The sequence below is a fragment of the Mandrillus leucophaeus genome, unplaced genomic scaffold (assembly GCF_000951045.1).
Source record: "Mandrillus leucophaeus isolate KB7577 unplaced genomic scaffold, Mleu.le_1.0 Scaffold1077, whole genome shotgun sequence".
Classification (NCBI taxonomy): Eukaryota; Metazoa; Chordata; class Mammalia; order Primates; family Cercopithecidae; genus Mandrillus; species Mandrillus leucophaeus.
In genome coordinates, this window is record NW_012098954.1 from 197,620 (window position 1) to 219,115 (window position 21,496).

The 21,496-nt window shown below is 38.9% G+C and overlaps 1 protein-coding gene across 4 annotated transcripts in view; it reads left to right on the forward strand.

Moving 5' to 3' along the window:
• Positions 1–21,496, forward strand: part of KAT6B (K(lysine) acetyltransferase 6B) — a 221,326-nt gene that overhangs the window by 140,533 nt on the left and 59,297 nt on the right. For all 4 annotated transcript variants that reach the window (XM_011985965.1, XM_011985955.1, XM_011985975.1 and 1 more), the window contains 3 exons: positions 8,950–9,058; positions 19,467–19,582; positions 19,827–19,908. In XM_011985965.1, the coding sequence (XP_011841355.1) occupies positions 8,950–9,058; positions 19,467–19,582; positions 19,827–19,908 (307 nt within the window). The remainder of the gene's footprint in view (positions 1–8,949; positions 9,059–19,466; positions 19,583–19,826; positions 19,909–21,496) is intronic.

Below are 21,496 nucleotides of genomic sequence, written 5' to 3' on the forward strand. Positions count from 1 at the left end.
AAAACTGTTGTGGCTGATGTTCTTAGAAAATCTTTCCTTCTCTTTTCTTACTCCGTTGTGGCTAGGCTTTATTATTTTATACTTCTGAGTCAGCCTTTGATCATGGGACTTTCCCACTGTGTGGTCATTTGATATCTTTTTTTGTTTCTAAATGATTTCTTTAAATGAAAAAAGAAGTGATGTATTTTAGGGATATATGTAGGGATGCTTTTGAATATTTTTATTTTATTAGATTTTCCTACTTCCTTTCTGTCACTTAAAATATGGCGCACCCTCATCGTGTGACAAGGAGGTAAAAATACAGCAGTCACATTCAAGATCTCCATACATTAACAATAATAAATCCTTTTGCCCAGAGTAATACAGATACTCAATCCACAGAGCCAGTGGGGATGATATAGTACTCCCTCACAGAACCAATTACCCACAGAGAAGTATAATGAGCAGGGGAGGTGATACAATAAAAATCTATATAGGGAGAGTAAAATTATGATGACAGTGTTGCCTGTGTAAAGTCTTATAGTAAGTATATCTCCAATTATCTTTTGGAAAAAAAATTGTTTGGTGTCTACTTATGTCCAATTCATGATGAAATTGCAAGAATAGCCTTGGAATAAAACAAAAGGGGGCAGGAGTGTAGAGAAAAGGGCGATAGACCTGTCGTAAACAGAGTTCTATTGTACCCCAAAGGATGTGAAGTAGACCCAGGGCTGCTCTGAGGGAGTGCTGGGCATGAACCTCCCCGTGGAGGAATGGCTGTCCTGACCATAGTTACTGTTACTGCAGATGCAGACGGGAACAAAATAACGCTCTGGAAAAAAATAGGATGATTTAGATCATCACAGGAAATCCCTACTTTTGGAGTTAGTGAGTTTCTGAAGACCATATCTGAAGCAGATTGCTGTGAGGGAAAATCCTGAGTGTGCGTGATCTCTATCCTAATTAGGAGCGGGCTTGATCTGTTCCAACAGACATCAGTTGCGTAAGTGGGTTAAGTGGCAAGAAATAAAGTCTAGTCCTTTATTAGGTAAGTATCAAATAGAGTTCTGAAGTAGCAAACAAAAAAACCTTAGTAACAACAGGAAGCAGTTTTCAACCTTTGTTGCAGTGCCATCAGTTGTGAAGTTTGTGGACAATAATTCATTACCAGTAGTAAGGCACCAACATTTGTAAAATATTTTTTCTTTTAAAAATAGACTATAACAGGCCGGACATGGCGGCTCATTCCTGTAATTCCAACACCAGCTGAGGCAGGTGGATCACTTGAGCCCAGGCGTTCGAAACCAGCTTGGGCAACATGGTAAAACTTCATCTCTACCAAAAATAAAAAAAATTAGCCAGTCTCATAAGCTTGTCTCAAAATAAATATAGATTGAAATGAAAATTAAATTTAAAAAGACTAAACAGATACGTAGTCTTGTTACAATTTTGTTACCATTGCAGTATTCATTTTACTTGGCTTCCTTCTTTTTCTTTTTTCTTTTTTTTAAAAATTTTTAATTTTTGTTTCTTTTGAGACAGAATCTTGCTCTGTTGCCCAGGCTGGAGTGCAGTGGCATGATCCTGGCTTGCTGCAACCTCCCCTTCCTGGGTTCAAGTGATTCTATTGCCTCAGCCTCCAGAGTAGCTGGGACTACAGGTGCGCACTACCATGCCCAGCTAATTTTTGTATTTTTTTTAGTAGAGACAGGGTTTCACCATGTTGAGGCTGGTCTAGAACTCCTGGCCTCAAGTGATCTACCTGCCTTGGACTCCCAAAGTGCTGGGATTATAGGCGTGAGCCACCACAACCAGCGACTCTTTTTTTTTTCTTTCTTTCTTTCTTTCTTTTTTTTTTTTTAATAACCTTATATTCTTTCTAGAGATGGAAAGAAATGGTGGAACTGGGGATGGGGAGTGCCACTACAACTAGGTGCTGGCAACTGGTCATGCCCCAAATCTATCTTATATAGTGACTATTACTGACTACATAATCTATCTTATATAGTGACTATTACAGCCTATAGTGACTATTACTGAGCAAGCCCTAATAATACTGGGCAGATAATTTTCCTCCTAACTGATTTTTAAATTTTGGTCCCGTCTTGTCAGTTTATGGCCAGGGAAATATACAGCAAACACAAATGTCATTTATTATGTGTGTCAGAGTAAAAAAAGGCTTCAGATTAAACAGTGGTGGAACCCACCTTGCCATTGATGGTTTCTTGACATGTAATGTTTGTGGTCATTGAGGATATATATGAAAATAAAAGACAGTTGACAATATTTTGGGACCTGTGAATTGGAGAAACCAGTTCCCAACTTCAGAGCAGTTTGTTCATTTGTTTATTCATTTATTCCCTAGATATACTTTGAAGCTGGGGCTACAGAAATGAACAGTGTCTGCCATCATGATGGAACTTATGGTTTAGTAAGGGAAACGGACAAATAAATGAGATGCAATATTTCAGTTAATGATGAGTGCAGTGAAGAAAAATAAAGCCAAGGTGTGGAGCCGAGCACAGTGGCTCACACCTGTAATCCCAGCACTTTGGGAGGCCGAGGTGGGTGGATTGCTTGAGCTTAGGACTTCGAGACAGCCCTGGGAAATGTTGCGAGACCACCATCTCTATAAAAAGTTAAAAAATTAGCTGGGCATGGTAGCGCGCCACTATAGTCCCAGCTACTTGGGAGGCTGAGGCAGGAGGATCACTTGAGCCCCAGGAGATCAAGGCTGCAGTGAGCTTTGATCATGCCCCTGCTTTCCATCCTGGGTGACAAAGCGAGTGGTGTCTCCTTATTTAAAAAAAAAAAAAAAAAGGGTATGGAGATTCTAGAGTGGTGCCAGTGGAGTACAGTTTCAGAGAGGATGGTCAGGGACAGCCTTTCTGCTGAGGTGTATCAAGCTCCAAGTGAAAGGAGGGACAAACCATGGGGAAAGCCAGAGAGTGAAGGGCTTGGCGTCAGCAGGCTGGAGTTCCTCCATCTCACTAGTTAGGTGACGTTAGACAGGTGGCCTGTGGCATAGCATTCATATATGGGACTTGAGAAAAGCATTGTGATAAACAGTAAAGCATTTCCTAAACTTCACATTTCAGTACAGTATAACAAAGGAGTGCAAACTAAAGAGATATAGAAAAGTCTTTTTTTTTTTTTTTTTTAAGATGGAGTTCCATTCTTGTTGCCCAGGCTGGAGTATAGTGGTGCGGTCTCGGCTCACTGTGACCTCCTCCTTCCGGGTTCAAGCGATTCTTCTGCCTCAGCCTCCTGAGTAGCTGGGATTACAGACACCCAGCACCATGCCTGGCTAACTTTTTTTTTTTTTTTTTTTTTTTTTATTTTTATTAGAGCCAAAGTTCCACCATGTTGGCCAGGCTGGTCTCGAACGTCCTGACCTCAGGTGATCTGCCCACCTCGGCCTCCCAAAGTGTGGGGATTACAAGCGTAAGCCACTGTGCCCAGCCAGTATTCATCTTTGTTTGCTTTTGTGGTATTATTCATTTAATATTTTATATTTGTTTATGCTTTTCTTTCTCTGATATCTTTTTCTTTTCATTTAGTTTGAGTTTTCCTTTTATTAAATAGTTGCAGGCCTTTTGGCTCTCAGTGGAGGCATTTTCTACTCTGTTCCTGTACTCCCTGATTAATTCATTCTTTAAAAAAATCCTCTAAGATTAATATTCATCATGGGGGCTCAGAAAATGAAAGTCTTTTATAGAGTAATTCTAAACTCCAGAATAATTCATTTGTTCTGATGTTTATTAAGGACTTGAAGTTGTTTGTTTGCTCTTTCTGTTTTTATAGCCAAATAAAATTTTGCAATACTCACAATATTTGAGTAGAACTTTGTAGTTTACAAAATACTTTCCACACTCACTCACATTTGAACTTTAACAACCCGAGAGCCAGACAACACAGACACTATTGTGCACTTTTACAGATGAGGAAACCTGAGGCTTAGAGAGCAGGGTTTAAATCTGGGTCTTTCTATGGTGCAAGTATGAACGTATGAATGAAAAATGCTGAACTGTTTTGTTTTTAACACTTGGGATTACTAAAATGGTGTATTTTTTTCAGCAGTCTCATGAAAGATGTAGATGACTTAAGAAGTATGGATCTATGGGGGATTATGGAGAGAGAGGGCTATATATCCCTGATCATTGTGAACAGATACCATGGAAATGGCTTACAAAACCCCTTTTTGTGTCATTGTCAGGAGGAGGATATGAGTCTAAATACTCCTGGCTCTGATTTAGTGCAGGAATTTTCATTTATTTTTGTCCAGTTACTTAGACTAAGGCTAACAAATATATAGTTTCCTTCTGGGCAGAAACAGAAGTATTCATAAAGTAAAATAAAGCTTCTCAGAAATGCATTGTCCTATATTTAAAGAATATTTCCTTAGAAAAGGCTATCTTATTTTGAGATCAAAGGTCTTGAAGACTGTTAAAATTTCTAAGTATTATAGAATCAATAAAAAATTAGAACTGGGAAAGACCTTAGAGATTAACTCTAGAACCATCGAAATATTTGATCTGGATGGAATCTTTGAAGAGTCCCAGATCCCCAAATTGTGTGAGGTGAAATTGTATACTGTTGTGTCCTCAGCATCCTGATGGGGCCCATCCAGTCTCTCCATGGCCACTTGATTATAGGGGCCTCTTATTGCCTCAGGAATAATCCATTCCACAAATACCGTATGATTTCACTTATATGAGGTAGCTAGAATACTCAAATGCATAGAGACAGAAAGTAGAATGGTGATTTCCTGGGGTGGGGGAAGAGAATATGGGAAATTATTGTTTAGTGGATACAGAGTTTCAGTTTTGCAAGTTGAAAAGAGTTCTGGAGATAGGTGGTGGTAATGGTTGCACAGTATTGTGAACTTAATGCCATTTGAACCACAATTAAAAAAATAAAAACTAAGTAAATGAAACAGAAAAAAAAAAAAGAATCCATTCCATTGCTAGACAGCTCTGTTGGAAAGGCTCTCTATGATAACCCATATTGGTGTAAGTTTGGTACTCCGGAACCACAAGAACGAATCTAACGCTTTCACCTGGATGAAGACACCCAGCGTGTCCACCCCAAACAGTCTCTTACTCTGACATTTTTTGAAGAGTATGGAAAAGTTGTTACAGAGAATATCACCCAATTTGGATTTGCCTGATTGTTTCTTTATGATTGGACTTAGGATAAGTGTTTCTGGCAATAATACTATATAGGCGGTGCTCAGTCCTTCAGGATAGGCACTTAGAAGGCACATGATGTCACTTTGTCCCATACTGGTTTAGAAAGTGTCCACCAGATTTCTCCATTGTAAAGGTACCTTCTGCCTATAGTAATTAATAAATAATCCATGGCGTTTAGTGATTACCTTTTTAATAGTTTTTAAAACCATATGCCATTGGTCATGGGAGAAATTGTATGGAATAGATTACGAACACATTAGTCAAGAGTTATTGCCACTGATGGAAAGATAATTTTAGACATTCGTTATCCTGAGGAATGGAGGGGAGGTAGCGAAGTAAGAAATGGGCTTTCGTGAAGACAGACTTGTGTTTGAGTACAGCTCTACACAGCAGATCATGAGGTCAAGAGATCGAGACCATCCTGGCCAACATAGTGAAACCCCATCTCTACTAAAAATACAAAAATTAGCCAGGTGTAGTGGCACGCGCCTGTTGCTTAACTTCTTAGATACTCAATTTCTTTTCTAAAATGGAGATAATACTCATACCAGGCAAGATTGTTAAGACAGTTAAATGAGACAGTACAGGAGCAGCCTCTAGCCTAGCAGCTGCCCCAGGGCCATTGCATGGGAGACAAGGAGATCCTTCCAGAGCACAGTTTGCTGGATGTATTCATCTTTAGACTTATTCATGAGCATTCCTTCTTGGGATTAGTTTAAAATATTCAGGCTTGTTGATGGGAAAATGTGATCAACAGGTTAGGTGCCTTTGTGAAATTTCAAAGAAAGGAATTAAGAATTTGGAGATTTTTGGTATCATTTTCAAACATCTTAAATATGACTTACTTGTAGTAGATTTGTATAGAATCAAGTTTTCATTTACTCAGATCTTTTTCTGACTGGAATCCATTTTACTTTATTATAAAGGACTTTTTAAAAAACAGTTTATATGTAGTCTGATTGAGAACAGTGAATCATAATAATCCTGTGACCCATTTACTTGCGTTACTGTAAAAGTTTCATTTCGTACAAGTGACAATTTTTTAAAGTTAATTAGACTTGGCTACACTGAGGTTAGCAAAAAGTGCTTTGAATTATCAATAATTCAGCAGGGCAGACATTTCTGTGTAATGCAGTGGTTTTATAGAGTATTGTGAGATAGTTATCCTTAAAATAAATGGTTGTGAGCATACATCAGCATGGCGGGGTTCACTTGAATGTAGCGTGAAGTGATAACATCTATGCTTTCTATTATTGGGCAGAGCGCGGGACATCAGTCTTTCTGGCCATGAACTACTAGCAACCTTTGTCCTTTGTGTTACCTTTAGTTAAAAAACGAAAAATGAACATGAATGCTGGCTGATGGCCATGTCTCTCTCACAGCTAAAAATTCATCTGGGAAAGAAAAATGGGATTGGAGATTTGGATTTGTTTCATTGCATGAATGATATGTGACATTCTGTAAATTATTTATCACTGCAAGGATGGCAGCAGTAGCTTGAACATTGTTATATCAAATGAAAGCAGGAATCCCATTAGTAAGAGGACCGGGTTTTAGCTCGAATCTATCAGGGGAATGTTGTCACTTTAAAGCCAGATTGTTCTTTTAATTGCTATTTAAAGGAACAAAAGTGTTCCCAAGGTACTGCAGTTGAGCAGTTGCAAGTAATAACTATGGATCCATAATTATGCAGTGCTGATTATCTGGCATTTAAAAAACTGTGGCTAGAGTCAGTGACCAATTTGTTATAGCTTGTCTCTTCTGGTTTTTCTAGTACAGAATGTTTTATAATACACTTTTTAACTGGGGCTACAAAAATACATTTGCATAGCTACCTCAGAATGTAAAGCCTGTGCATGTTATAAGAACAAATTAAGCTGAAAGTAAAGGGAAGATAGTGAATGCCCTTGTAAGATGAGATTAGCAGTCATATTAAACAATTTTGTAAATGCTTGGTCATGAGATGATTTTCTGTTTTTGATGACATGTTGTCACAAGGAACCAAGGCATTTGTCGGAATCATTATTACCATTGATTTTTTTTGTTCTTAACTAGCATATATTTCCTTCATGTATTCAGTTAGCAGATATATTTTGAGTGCCTACTATGCACCAGGAAATGCATTAGGCATTTGGGCTAGAGTGGCTGAACAAATGAAGTTTATTCTATGCTGATGTATATTTAGAGAGTTAGACCTAGCAAAATCTCGTTTTTAATTTACATTTAAAAACATTTGTGATTATGTTGGATGTTCTTGCTCTGAATTTTTGATTCATGAGATTCAAATAGAGAGACATCATAGTAACATTCAGATGGCTAGCAGACAACACGTGTGAAGGCTTGGAATATGCGGTAAAATTATAGTTTTCGTAGTTTTGGCTGTTGAAAATAATGTGACCAGATCTGTAGGCACAGTCAGCTATTCCTATGGATGGGAATACTAGCATTGCTGATAGTAGTAAATAACAATGGAGATACTAAAATGTATGTAGATTTATACATTATTAAAAGCAATTTTCATACGAGAGTTAAAGGGTGGTTGGGGACTAGACAAATGTTTTGTTGTTTCTTATATAAAGTGGGAATGTCAGGCTGGGCGCCGTGGCTCACTCCTGTAATCCCAGCACTTTGGGAGGCTGAGGCGGGCAGATCATGAGGTCAAGAGATCGAGACTATCCTGGCCAACATGGTGAAACCCCATCTCTACTAAAAATACAAAAATTAGCTGAGTGTGGTGGCACGCGCCTGCAGTCGCAGCTACTCAGGAGGCTGAGGCAGGAGAATAACTTGAACCTGGGAGGGAGAGGTTGCAGTGAGCCAAATCACGCCACTGCACTCCAGACTGGCAACAGAGTGAGACTCTGTCTATAAATAAATAAATAAAGTGGGAATGTCAGAGATTGAGGGTTTATCTTCTTTGTTTGGTGTGGTGTGGTTTACTTTTGAAGACCTTCATGCCACAAAACCCTTGATAATAATGACCTTTTCAAGTGATCCCACAGAATCCTGCTCATTCTATTATTCTGTCACCTAAAAACATACAGATATTTTATGTCAAATATTTGGTAAGTGAATAATAGCAACCTGCATTACAACATTTAATAAGTTTAAACAGCCTATACATGATATTCGTAGACTATAATGCTGAATGGATAATTTATTGTAGGCATATAGATAATGGGAACAATTGAAATGTCCAATGAATCCTTAATTATGTTCATTTCAGGCAAGCTATATAATATATAAAGGTATTAGATTTCATTTGTTTAATAAAAATGACTTCTGAGTCATACATTATACTGAAATGTATTCAGGTAATACTTTAGTGTCAAATAATTTAAGAGATTTATTCCAGCACTTTGGGAAGCTGAGGCAAGTGGATCATGAGGTCAGGAGATTGAGACCATCCTGGCCAACATGGTGAAATCCCATCTCTACTAAAATACAAAAAACTAGCCGGGCGTGGTGGTGCGCATCTGTAGTCCCAGCTACTCGGAAGGCTGAGGCAGGGGAATCGCTTGAACCCGGGAGGCGGAGGTTGCAATGAGCCGAGATTGTGCCACTGCACTCCAGCCTGGCGACAGAGCAAGACTCCGTCTCAAAAATAATATGAGTTTTTTTACTAGCAGAAAATGTTTATTTAAATATGTTATTTAGCAGTTTTTCTTTGTTAAAGAAAGAAGAAGCTTTAAGTGAAAAATGTAAGAAGCTTTGATTTTAATGTTTTTAATTTTGAAATGGAAAAGTGACAGTATTTTTTATTTTAATTTTATCATAGCCACGTGCTGATCCCATTCCAATATGTAGCTTCTGTTTGGGGACTAAAGAATCAAATCGTGAAAAGAAACCAGAAGAACTCCTCTCTTGTGCAGATTGTGGCAGTAGTGGTAAGTTGTGTTTTTCCTATGTGTTGTACAATGACTTCCCATTATCATAACTTCATGCTATTTATCTCTCTATTAAAACTGTATTGTTATTTAAGGCAATTATATGGTTATAGCATGGGTTTTAAATTTTAAAATAAAAAGGAATAGAGAAAAAAGCGTGAGTATGTTAGTACTGACATATGGATATTATATATGCTTATATAATACTATACATGTTTATGATTAAGCTTTTATTTTATACCAGCATTGGTAATTCATTGTGGAGATGTCTGCATTATAGGTAAATTCAGTGTAGAGAATTCTGAGCTTTCAAGCTGAGTACAACTGGAATCACTGGCTTATTTTCTCTTAATATAACCTGAAGTCTCAAGAAGTATTTTGGTCTCCAGTGTTTCAGGTCATGACACCTACTGCTGAAATGTAATATTACAGCCCAGCTCTGTGTGACTTCAAATGAGAGAGACAATGTTCTGGAAACTGTGATGATAGTATCAATAAGTCATCAGGCATGAAAGAAATTCATATTGTCTGGAATAAGATAAGAAAAGGGTAGTCTGTACAGAAGGTGACATTGAAATCAAGGAATTGTTGGGTAGGGACTCTTGGCAAATTGCAGTACCTCAAATTTTTCAAGGTAGCTATTACCTCTGCCTTTTTCTCGTAAGATTTTAAGGCCATTCCTCCAGTTTCATAATGGAAATTTAAAGGCAAACTGTGCTAACGTTAATTTGTTTTATTAGCCAATCTTCCTTATTGTTAAACAGGTCATATTTGCCTAGGTAATACATGTGTGCACACACATATACACACATGTATGCATGCATATAGACATATATGTGTTTATGTGTGGTAGTTGTTAGATTTTTTTAGATTAATCATTTTTTGGCCCGGTGCGGTGGCTCACACTTGTAATCCCAGTTCTTTGGGAGGCCTAAGTGGGAGGATCATTTGTTCAAGACCAGCCTGGGCAACATAGTGAGATCCAGTTGCTACAAATAACACACAAATTAGCTGGGTGTGCTGTAGTCCCAACTACTTGGGAGGCTGAGACAGGAGGATTGTGTGAGCTCAGGAGTTTGAGATTACAGTGAGTTATGATCTTGTCACTGCACTCCAGCCTATGCAACAGAGTGAAACCCCATCTTTAAAAATTAATAGCAAAAAATAAGTAAAAATTAAACCTTTTCTGTTAATCTTCAAATTTTTTTCCCAGACTACCCAAACTTTTTTCTCCAAAGTCTTATTTTAAAATTCATGACTATTTCTCTAATTATAGTAATCTCTAAAAAAAAAAAGCAAAAACAAAAACCAACAGAACACCATAGCTAATTATTGTTTAGGAAGTCTTGAGATGTACTGGCTAGGAGCAAACTCAAGAGCCAGCCATGGCCCAGTTCCTCTACCTTGAGTTAGTTACTTGACCATTCTGAGCCCCTGTTTCCTCGTTAGAAAATTAGAGATAATGGCAGCACCAACCTCTTGGGTTTTATGGGAGTGAAATGTGAGGGCACAAGTAAACAGCCTGGCACAAGGTCTGCAAGAACTATGGTAAGTGTACTACAAATGTCAGCTGTGTTATGGTTTAGCATGTTTGATATTGTTATCCTTGATTGCTGCACGTAATTTAAAATCTTATCATCACTTATGACAGCTGCTTGATGGTTGGATAGAAGAAATGTTTCATACTGAGAATGAAGTGTTGTGTAATGATTCTTATTCCTTATATGAAGGTTTAACTTGATAGGCCCTTTGTAGTTCAGCAGCTTTCAGGTGCTGACTAGAAGGGGGAGCCTTGGAAATAAGACATTTCAAACCCTGCTTGAAAAATGCATTCTGACAGTCTTTTTGATAGGCTTTACAGATTCATTAAAATTCTTTTACGTGGCCATGGCATCATGGATAGTGACAAAAGGGCATGGAAACATTATTTGTATGTTCAGTTTAATACATTTCAGCCCTACGATATCCCTGTTTTATGCTGGTGAGGTAGTGCCTCACTCATCAGTTCTGACTCTGTCGTTATCTTTTGGGTTTTCTCATGAGGCTCATTCTGAATGAATTACTCTTTTGTGTAAATGCCTGATCAATTTAGTGGTGTTCACTTGTCTAGGGTTTACCCTTTGTGGTTTTTAAGGTGGTACTTTAAAAATACCCTTCCCTGTTTTATTTCCTTAGGATCTCTTTGTCTGGGTGCCTAGACAGATTAAAGACATACTTAAATGTGGGAAGAAAAGTTCCCTTCATATATTTCCTTACCTCTGGTGATACACTTACTTGAGTTGATAAGAAGTTCGAGATCATTATCTTCTAGATCATAACTTCAAGGCCTCCTTCACAGGGTATAAAGGTGTAATTCTAAACAGGTAGATCTTAGATTTTCTGATGTAATCAATCTCCCTTCGTCTTTCCCGGATTGAAGTCCTGCCAGAGGGGAGCTTGATCTCCTTTATATTTGAGGTCACTGAAAATTTCTTTCCCCTGGTGTTTCTTACTTTTTGCTCAGACTTTTTCAGGGTAAAGCCAGGGGTGTTCAGGTACAGTGTTATGTTTTCTCTGTTCAAAAATATCCTCTTGTTTTCTCTTTTAACAAATGGAGAATAATGACTTGAGGATACTGTCCAGAGAGTTTATGTGGCTGGTGAGGCTTTGTGAGCCAGTCTTCAAGTGGAGAGAGCCAGAGGCTTTGGGGCCAAAGTGTGGGTCATGGCAGAAATTCAAGCCCTGGGGTCATCATGTCTCTGTTGAGGATAGAGGATGCCTCAGAGTGCTTCTCTGGACTCTGCAATGGGATCCGGCTGTAGTGCTGAAGTTCACTTAATCTTCCCTTGAGTGTGCTGTGCCAGCCTGGATTTGGCTGCTTTAGTCAAAAAAACTATTGTTCCTAACTCAGGGACGTGCTTTGTAGATATTTATTCATCTGATAGATCAGAAGAATAGACTTTGTTGTTTTTTCCTCTTTAAACTGAAGGGTCAAAATTAAATATGGTTCATTTTAGGGAGTTTGGGGGTTCTTGTGGCCTTTTTTTTTTTTTTTTTTTTTTTTTTTTGAGACGGAGTCTCGCTCTGTCACCCAGGCTGGAGTGCAGTGGTGCTATCTCTGCTCACTGCAAGCCCCGCCTCCCGGGTTCATGCCATTCTTCTGCCTCAGGCTCCTGAGTAGCTGGGACTACAGGCACCCACCACCATGCCCGGCTAATTTTTTGTATCTTTTTTTTTTTAGTAGAGACGGGGTTTCACAGTGTTAGACAGGATGGTCTCGATCTCCCGACCTCGTGATCTGCTGGCCTCAGCGGATTACAGGTGTGAGCCACTGCGCCCGGCCGGTTCTTGTGATTCTAAGGCTCTGTTTTGACACCTTGGTAATTCTAAGGAAAAAAGAAAACAATAGATAGCATGCCTCAACAGCACCCTCTAATAATGGTGTGAGCCCTGTTGTCACAGTTCAGCATTTCAAGTGGGAATTACAGATTAGCTGGGACTCCTACTTGACCTTATGGAAATGGCTGCCTTCTCACCCTCAGAAGAGTCTGTTGGTTCTGGGATTCAATTGAGACTGTTCATAATGATCAAAGGGATCCCAAAACGTAAGTTGTTTATGTGAAAAAATACCCTTAGCAGCATAAAACCAGGAAAAGGAAATATAGATGGCAGCCTGTAGGAAGAATCATTCTTAAATGTGTTTCCCATATGTGCCTGATGCTTTTCAGCCATCCCTATCTGAAGTACCATTCATATGATGTCACATTTAGACTCCGCTTAGATTTCATGGATGAGAGTAATAAATGTTTCCTTCTGCTTACATCGTAAAGTAAAGCCAATTAGAAATTTATCTGTTTTGAAAGGGGCTCGATGCTTTCAATGGGCAGTATTTTCTTTAACATTTTTTTTTCTACTAAAAGTTCTTTTAAAAAAAAAAATCATTCAAGTTTGTATGTAGTAAAAACGTAAGGTGAGGTACACAGTGCCAGGAGCCCCGAATGTGGCGTCCCTAGCCTGTACTCCAGTTCTCTTCCGCCACTTGCTGGCTGTGTAACTTTGGTTTTCCTCATCTCTGCAGTGTAAAGGAGAATGTCTGCACCCTGCATCCACAGAGCTATTGTGGAATCCAGTGAGATAATGATAGGAAGATGATCAGTAACTATAAAACATGAGACAAATGTGAAGGGTTATTCCAACCACTAATATGAATGTGGGAATCATCAGATAGTCTAGGTCTGTGGAAATGTTAGAAATGATTTTACTTGACTTTCATGGATCAGCCTACTTTGAAATTAACACTGTTATATTCTCTTTGCCTCATTAAGACCAAATTATCTTTAATTAGCTTCACATAAGTATTAGATATTATACCAAATGAAATTTTGTGTCTGCTGCTCAGATTGCTGGGTGGTTAAATCTTACTTACAGATGAGTTGTGTGCATGTGTGTTTTCAAATTAGCAAATCTAAGATAAGTGTACAGTTCAAAATTACAGCATCATTCTAAGTGGAAACTCATTGAAACGGGAGACAGAAGAAAGGCTGCTGTGATGCAGCTGGGTGAGTGAGAGAAATCCCTTTTGTACAATAAAGGAAGCAAGAGCCGTGGAGTAGAATATCAGTGCACCCTCGGGAGACCTGAAGTCTTTCCTGGGTTTGTCTTTATTTGTGTGTTAACCCTGAACAAAACTTGCATGCTCGTGGAGGGAACTGGTAGGGGCAGTGTATGGATATATGGGCATATAAAAATATTTAAAAGACCATTAGTTTCTTAAGGTCACCCCAGGAGTTGGTTGCTTAGTCATCCAGTTTCACATTGACTAGATGGCGGATTGAATCATTAGGTTGGAAAGAAGACTCTTGACTAGAAAGAAACCTAAAGATATGATCCAAAGAAGAAAAGAGGCCAGGCGCTGTGGCTCACGCCTGTAATCCCAGCACTTTGGGAGGCCAAGGTGGGCAGATCACCTGAGGTCAGGAGTTCAAGACCAGCCTAGGCCAACATGGTAAAACCCTGTCTCTACTAAAAAAAGGAAGAAAGAAAAATTAGCCGGGCCTGGTAGCGCATGCCTGTAATTCCAGCTATTTGGAAGGCTGAGGCAGGAGAATGGCTTGCACCCAGGAGGCAGAGGTTGCAGTGAGCCGAGATCGCACCACTGCACTTCAGCCTGGGTGACAAGAGTGAAACTCCGTCTCAAAAATTAAAAATAAAAAAACAAGAAAAGGCGGTGGAGGAAGAAGGTGAGCCCCATCCCCACAAAAGCCCAAAGCATGATTGACCATCCAAAGGGATGTAACTTCATTAAAACTTGTCTGGGTAATAGTTACCTCCTTGTAGCAACATCTAATGATCGTTTTTCAGTGTTTATCAAAATCTAATCAGTGTCTTTTAATCCACACCAAATAATTTATCTTAGTCATATTTGATCTTGTAGAGAATCTTTTTTCTTGAGGTGTTCTTTTCCTTTGGCCCCCGTGACACCATTTTATCTGTGTTTTTTCTCCACCACTTCTTTCCACATATATTTGTTAGCCGCTTGGTCCTCTCTCCATTCCCTAAATGTTTCTTCAGATGTCTGTCATGGCCCTGTGTTTGTTACTTTGCCTTGTAGCTTCTACTGAGCTGACCCAAGATACAAACAACTATAGAGCTTCTCCAACGAGTCTACCCCTGAGGCACCTCAAAGTTAATATCCAGAACAACTCATCAGCCTTGCACTGCTTCCTGTACCCAAAACAATAGCCACACAATAACAACAAAAATCCCAGCAAAGAAACAGTATCCCGCCTCTCCTGGAGGATTTCCTATATTCAGCAAATGGCACACTGTTAGCTACTCACTCAGTTACACAAACTGGACTTTTGGAGCCATCCTCTGTCCTATTCTCTCACACCAAGGAATCACCAAAAACACACTGATTCTAAATCATAATATATATCTTGAATGCTAAACTTATCGATGCATCCCCACCAGCCCCACTCAGATCTGCTATTATAATGACCTCAATCTAGGCTTCACCCTTTTTCCTCCAATCCATTTTCCATACTATAGCCTAAGTTACCTTTTTAAATTATAAATCTGATCACAGAATTTCATAAGTGGCTACCAGTTAGTTGCTCTTAGGAGAAATCAATATTCTTTAATATAGACCCCCAAAAGTCTTCTGGATTGGGCTCTGGTTTAACCCTATCTTACATCACTATTCTGTTCACATTCTGCACATTGGTTACATTGAACAGCTTCTCTCTCCTTGGATATATGCCATTCATCTCTCCCTCTGTTCATGCCATCTTCCCTGCTCTGCCCCTTATCGGGTCCCATCCAATCACACTCATCTTTTGGGTCTCTTTTTTAGGGAGGCCTTTCTCTAACCTCCTGCTAGATTCTCCCATATCCCTAAGCCACCCCATTGTAAGGCATTAATGCTCATTCTTGTTTAATGTTTGTCTTTCCTGCTGGGCTATGTGATCTGAAAGGGTGGGAACGATGCCTCTCCTTTTCCTCACTGTATCCAGTGCTCCTTAAATATTAGTTGAAGGAAGGAGAGATGCACAGATAGATGGTCAGATAGCCAGTCTGAGGGGCTTAGTGTCTGAGTCGTTATTAGTTTTCCATTGCTACTGAAATAAATTACTACAGACTTAGTGACTTAAAAACAACACATTTTTAACCTTACAGTTGTAGGTTGGAAGTCCATCATGGGTCTCACTGGATGAAAATCGGGGTATCAGCAGGGCTGGCTCCTCTCTGGAGACTTTAGGAGAGGATCCATGTTCTTATCCATCTGCATTATTGACAGAATTTAGTTCCTTGTGTTGATAGGACCGAGATCCTGGTTTTCTTGCTGTCAGGTGAAGGCCATCGCCAGCTTCTTTCTACAGGCCACCCACATTCCCTGGCTTGCAGCCCCCTCGCCATCTTGAAAGCCTGTGATAGCAGGTGGAGTCTCTCTCATGCTTTGAACCCTTCCTCCTCCTTTTCCCATTTCATTTCTCTAACCAAATTCATAAAAGGTTCTCCGCTTTTAAGGATTAAGGTGATTAGATCAATCATGCCCACTCAGATAATCCAAGATGAACTCCCCATTTCTAGGTCTATATGCTTAGTCACTTCTGCAGAGTTCCTTTTGCCACAACAGGTATAGTATGTTTACAGGTTACGGGAATTAGAGCACAGACGGCTGGGGGCTGTTGTTCTGCTTACTACAGAGCCTGTGTTTTTTCTTCCTCAGTACTTTCTCCCAAAAGCTTTTCCACTGGTTTGTAGTTCCATTGGTACTTGTTTAATTTTAAATAGTATTCTTTTGGTTTTGCTAGATAAAACTATTGTAAGCTGCTAGTACTTGATAATATATTTGTGTGAAATTGAATGAGTGAATGAATATGTATTATGGCTATCAAATCTGATAAATTGCAGAATACAGTAGTAAAACAAACTCCAGAAAGACAAAGCACCATGAAACGCATCAACAGAGAGAACAAGAATTTTAGAGGAAATTAACTGGGCATGGTGGCACGTGTCAGTAGTCCCAGCACTGTGGGAGGCCAAGGCTGGTGGACTCTTGAGGCCAGGAACTCAAGACCAGCCTGGCCAACGTGGCAAAACCCCATCTCTACAAAAAATACAAAATGATTAGCTGGGCATGGTGATGCGTGCCCGTAGACTCAGCTACTCGAGAGGCTGAGGTGACAGAACTGCTTGAGTCTGGGAGGTAAAGGTTGCCGTGAGCCATGATCATGCCACCACACTCCAGCCTGGGCAACAGGGTAAGACCCTGTCTCAAAAATTAAAAAACAGGTCTGGTGCTGTAGCTCACCCCTGTAATCCCAGCACTTTGGGAGGCTGAGGCAGGCGGATCACAAGGTCAGGAGATCAAGACCATCGTGGCTAACATAGTGATACCCTGTCTCTACTAAAAATACAAAAACAAAATTAGCCAGGTGTGGTGGCGGGTGCCTATAGTCGCAGCTACTCAGGAGGCTGAGGTGGGAGAATGGCATGGAACTTGGGAGGTGGAGCTTGCAGTGAGCCAAGATCGCACCACTGCACTCCAGCCTGGGCGACAGAGTGAGACTCTGTCTCAAAAAAAAAAAAAAGAAAAAAGTTAGAGGAAATTGTTGAGTTTATGAAATGGCTAAACCAGAGGTAAGGAATTACTTGATCAGTAGCGTTATTTTCCTTTATCTAATTACTATAGATTGTGTAGTAGTATATCAAGACACATTACAGTCTTTTGTGTTATTTTAAAGTTGGCCATGAGAAAATAAAATGGAAATATTTCTTCATCCCTCAGCATCCTTTACAGAATCATAGAAATTTAGAACTGGAAGGGATCTATGGCCAATTCTCTTGAGCTAAATAAAGGTAAGATTGCTGCCTAAGGAAAGATAGGCTGAAGATTTTAGAATTTGATAGGGTAGCTTAAATAGTAGTAGTTGAGATACAGTATTGCTTGAAGTGAGAGAAACCATTAAGAGAAAGAATATTCCTTGCCCCTGATTGAAAAATGGCTGAAATCCACTAATTTTCAAACTGTATAATTATTAAAAAGTCTGTATTTCATAAGATACCTGTGAGAATAAATAGTAAGCTGTAATATGATGTGAATTACCTTAGTTACTGAATATTAAGTCACAAAGTACAAAAGCAGATTTGAATGCAGAGAAAAATTCAGTGCGTGAAATTGAGGTCATATGTGCCCATGATGTATGCCTTACAGGAAGTAATAAAAAAGAGGGGGGAAGTAAATGGTATACTTTTAAGCTGATGGGACCATTTTAAGGGTGGAATTTAAATTGCTGTTCTTTAAAAGTTAAGTTTTTACCCCCCTCACTATATAAGGGGACAGAGGGGAGGGCTCTGATCAAAGTAGACCTCTCCCCTCCCCCCTTCAGTATGCTTCTTAAAAGTCGACAAGCAGGCTGTCTTTGTTTGCCGTTCCTGAGCAGAAAGAGGAGATTGATACCATTTTTATCTATTCAGACTTTTTCCTTGCATTCATTTGAATGAGAGAAGCCTCATAAAAGAACAGTGTCACAGGTTAAATGCATCTGCCTGGGTGTCTCTCCTGCCTGAGGTCATAATCCTGTGACAATATTTTATTTTCTCAACATCTTAAATACAGATGTTTAGATTTTTTTTTTTTTAACTCAGGAATAGTGTGCTTTTATTAACAGTATTGGTGATTGATTTTGAATGTTTTTACTTCAAAAAGCCAAATCTCCTGGTGGGTGGAATTTTATGAAGCACCTGTTAAGCTTTAGGGAGGAGGACCTTTTTGGCAGCAATCCAAAATACATATTTAAACAATGAGCCTGCCAAAGTCAGGAAATTATAAAACAGTTTTGAAATTGCAGAATCTGCTTTTTTTATTACCCCTCAGGTTTCCTTTGCAGCTTGGTTGTAAGTTCTTTCACATGGGATTTACTAATGTTCTTACTATTTAAAGACCAGGTTTAAAAAAAATAAAATGGAGTTTGGAGATCTCTTTGAGTTTATGTGATAAAAGACCGTTAGATTTTAAACTGTACAGCCTTCCAAACAATCTAGGCTCACGCTCCCCACACCTCTTGGAGGAATCTATTACTCGCTGGCTCAGGGCTGGCTTCTTTGAAAGGCATTGCCCCTCAGGGTCTCCAGTTTTCCTCTGTGAAGTGAGCAGTAAGACATGGTGTGTGGAGCGCTGCTAGGTGAAAAGTGTGCACCAAACAGTGTGGAAAACTCAATGCTCGGGAAAATGGGGGAACCTGCTGAGGCCGCACTTCTTGGTGGGTCCTGTTTAACCTGGATCTCTCAGCTTCTTAACTCTGTCTCTCAAATTCACTGTTTCTGCTCCTGCTTCCAGAGTTTAAACTCAGTGACCCAGGGGCAAGATGGCAATGTCTGTCCCAGCAATGGGATGTTCTTTGTGTACTGTTGGATTTGGGCGGGGGAGGGCATCTGCAGTTAGGTTAAGCAGTCTCAATTTTTTATTTAGTTATCTGTTAAGTTTTATGATTTCATCACACATAGAGAGCAGGAATTGTTTGAACTTTGGCAACTCCCCTCAGTGTGTGGCAAACCAGGACCCCCTGGGTAGATGGTGGTTGATGAAGACGGCAAGTACAGGAGATTGAACAGGGCGCAGGAGTGAGAACGCCTGAGCCTGTGTTACCTTCAAGTTCTCAAAGGCTTGAGATTGGAATTGGTATAAATTAACTTCTCTTAGGGAAAACATTTTTACAGTCATTTTGTTACATTCAGGGAAAGAAGGTAAGGGGAAAAGGCAGAAAGGAAATCTGTAATTTTGATTCTCTGATCTGTTGGCATTTTCAAGTTCCTAAGGTTCATTGGCAAGCCTCATCAGCTATCTATTAAATATTAGGGAATGGGAGTTTAAAAAAGTCAAAGGCACCATTCCCATCAAGCAATTTGCTTTTTATTCTCATAGGACACCCATCCTGTTTGAAATTTTGTCCTGAATTAACAACAAATGTAAAGGCCTTAAGGTGGCAGTGCATCGAATGCAAGACATGCAGTGCCTGTAGAGTCCAAGGCAGAAATGCTGTAAGTATGGCTCCCGTAATCCGCTGCCAGGTAACTCGCTAATTTCCGGTATTAAGGTGTTTTCGTTTTTATAGAGTATGGCTACTTTCTTTCTAAAGTTTTAAATTCACGTGTTGTCAGACTGCAACTGGGATCTTGGTGCACTTTCCTTATGTTATATTAATGTTAATCCAGTAACAAAATAATTTTTAGCCTTTTACAGTTAGTTTCAGTCTCAATTAGTCTCTAATATGTTATATTACAGGATAATATGCTTTTTTGTGATTCCTGTGATAGAGGATTCCATATGGAATGCTGTGACCCACCACTTTCCAGAATGCCAAAAGGTGAACTTTTAAACTGTATTAAAAATGTATTTTATTACATATTGGTTAGCTTTGTCCTGAGGTCTGACAGCTCAGAGTTATACAGGTTCTTTAAGCATTTTTTTCATCCCTCCCACCTTCCCTATACTTGTGAGTTTAGGGTTGTGAATAGAGGATTACAAAAGCATAGAAAAAAATAACATATATATGTGTGTGTGTGTATATATATGTATATACATATATATAAAAGAAAGGCTCTAATTCAGACCCAGGGATGAAAAAGACCATCTCTCTCTCCAAACCATTCCCCTATTAGAATAAGATTAGATTATGTAGGTCAAAAGTTTAGAACACTTTCCATATTATTCAGCACAGTGTTTAGAGCTGAAGAAATTTTATATTTTTGAGGATGATAGTGACTCCAAAGTCCTACAACAGGAAGCCATCACCTTTTTCTTGGCCATTAGTTGATATTTTGAACACGAGCATCTGAATGATCTTATAGCTGATCGTGTCTGATGGAATGTGGATTTTCTTCTATTTATTGTGTAAATCAGCTAAGCTCAGCCTTTTCCCCCCATTTTGCAATATATTAAACATTTAAAAATAACTTTGCCTTTTTATTTAAAAAAATCCATAATTTACGTTGTGGAAGATTTAAAAAATACAGGTAGACAAAAAAGGAATAAAAATAAAAATGAATTAGAAATACCTTCTCTGCCTTCACATACCCTTTGAAGGGAAATGGAACATTCTGTACATGTTTTTGTAATGTACTTTTTTCTTCCCTCTTAATAGATTGTAAGCACCCCTATATCATTAAATATTCTCCTAAACATAGTTTTTAATAAGTGTGTAGAACTCCATAGTATAGAGCAGGGATTACAAACCTGGCAACTGTGGGTCACAGATACGCTTTGTTGGCACCATATTTTTAAAAGTTTGAGTCCTCTGGGTGGTGCATGCGTGCTCCAGTTTGCCACAGTCTCACTACTCCCTGCTGTCTTAAACGTTCCAATTTGCTTCAGTCACATGTATTAGACAATCTAGGTCCTTCCTGGAGGTATTTGATTTTCCAGCCCCCTGTATAAATGAACTATAATTCATTTAACCAATCCCTTAGGGTGGATATTACAAATGTTTCCAATTTTTTCCATCCACAATTATTTCCTTGAAATAAATTCCTAGGGGAGGAACGGTTGGATCAAAGGCTAGATACATGAAAGGCTGTATCAGTTTTCAGGCTGTCCAGCAGTGTATGAGGATACCTATTTTCCTGTATCGTGACTAGTACTCACCGTTACTATATCTCGAGTCTAAGACACAGGTGTTTGTTTGTTTGTTTTTAATGTTTTAATATCTTTGAAGTCAGATGCATCATATAGTATCTTAGATTTGATGAAATACAGTATTATTATTTTTTAAATTTTACCAGTTTGATAATAGAAATATGTCTGATTTTTTTTTTTTTTTAAGTAGTGAGATTTGAACATTTCTTGTGTTTTATTTTTGGCTGTTTTAATATCTTTGAAGTCAGATGCATCATATAGTATCTTAGATTTGATGAAATACAGTATTATTATTTTTTAAATTTTACCAGTTTGATAAT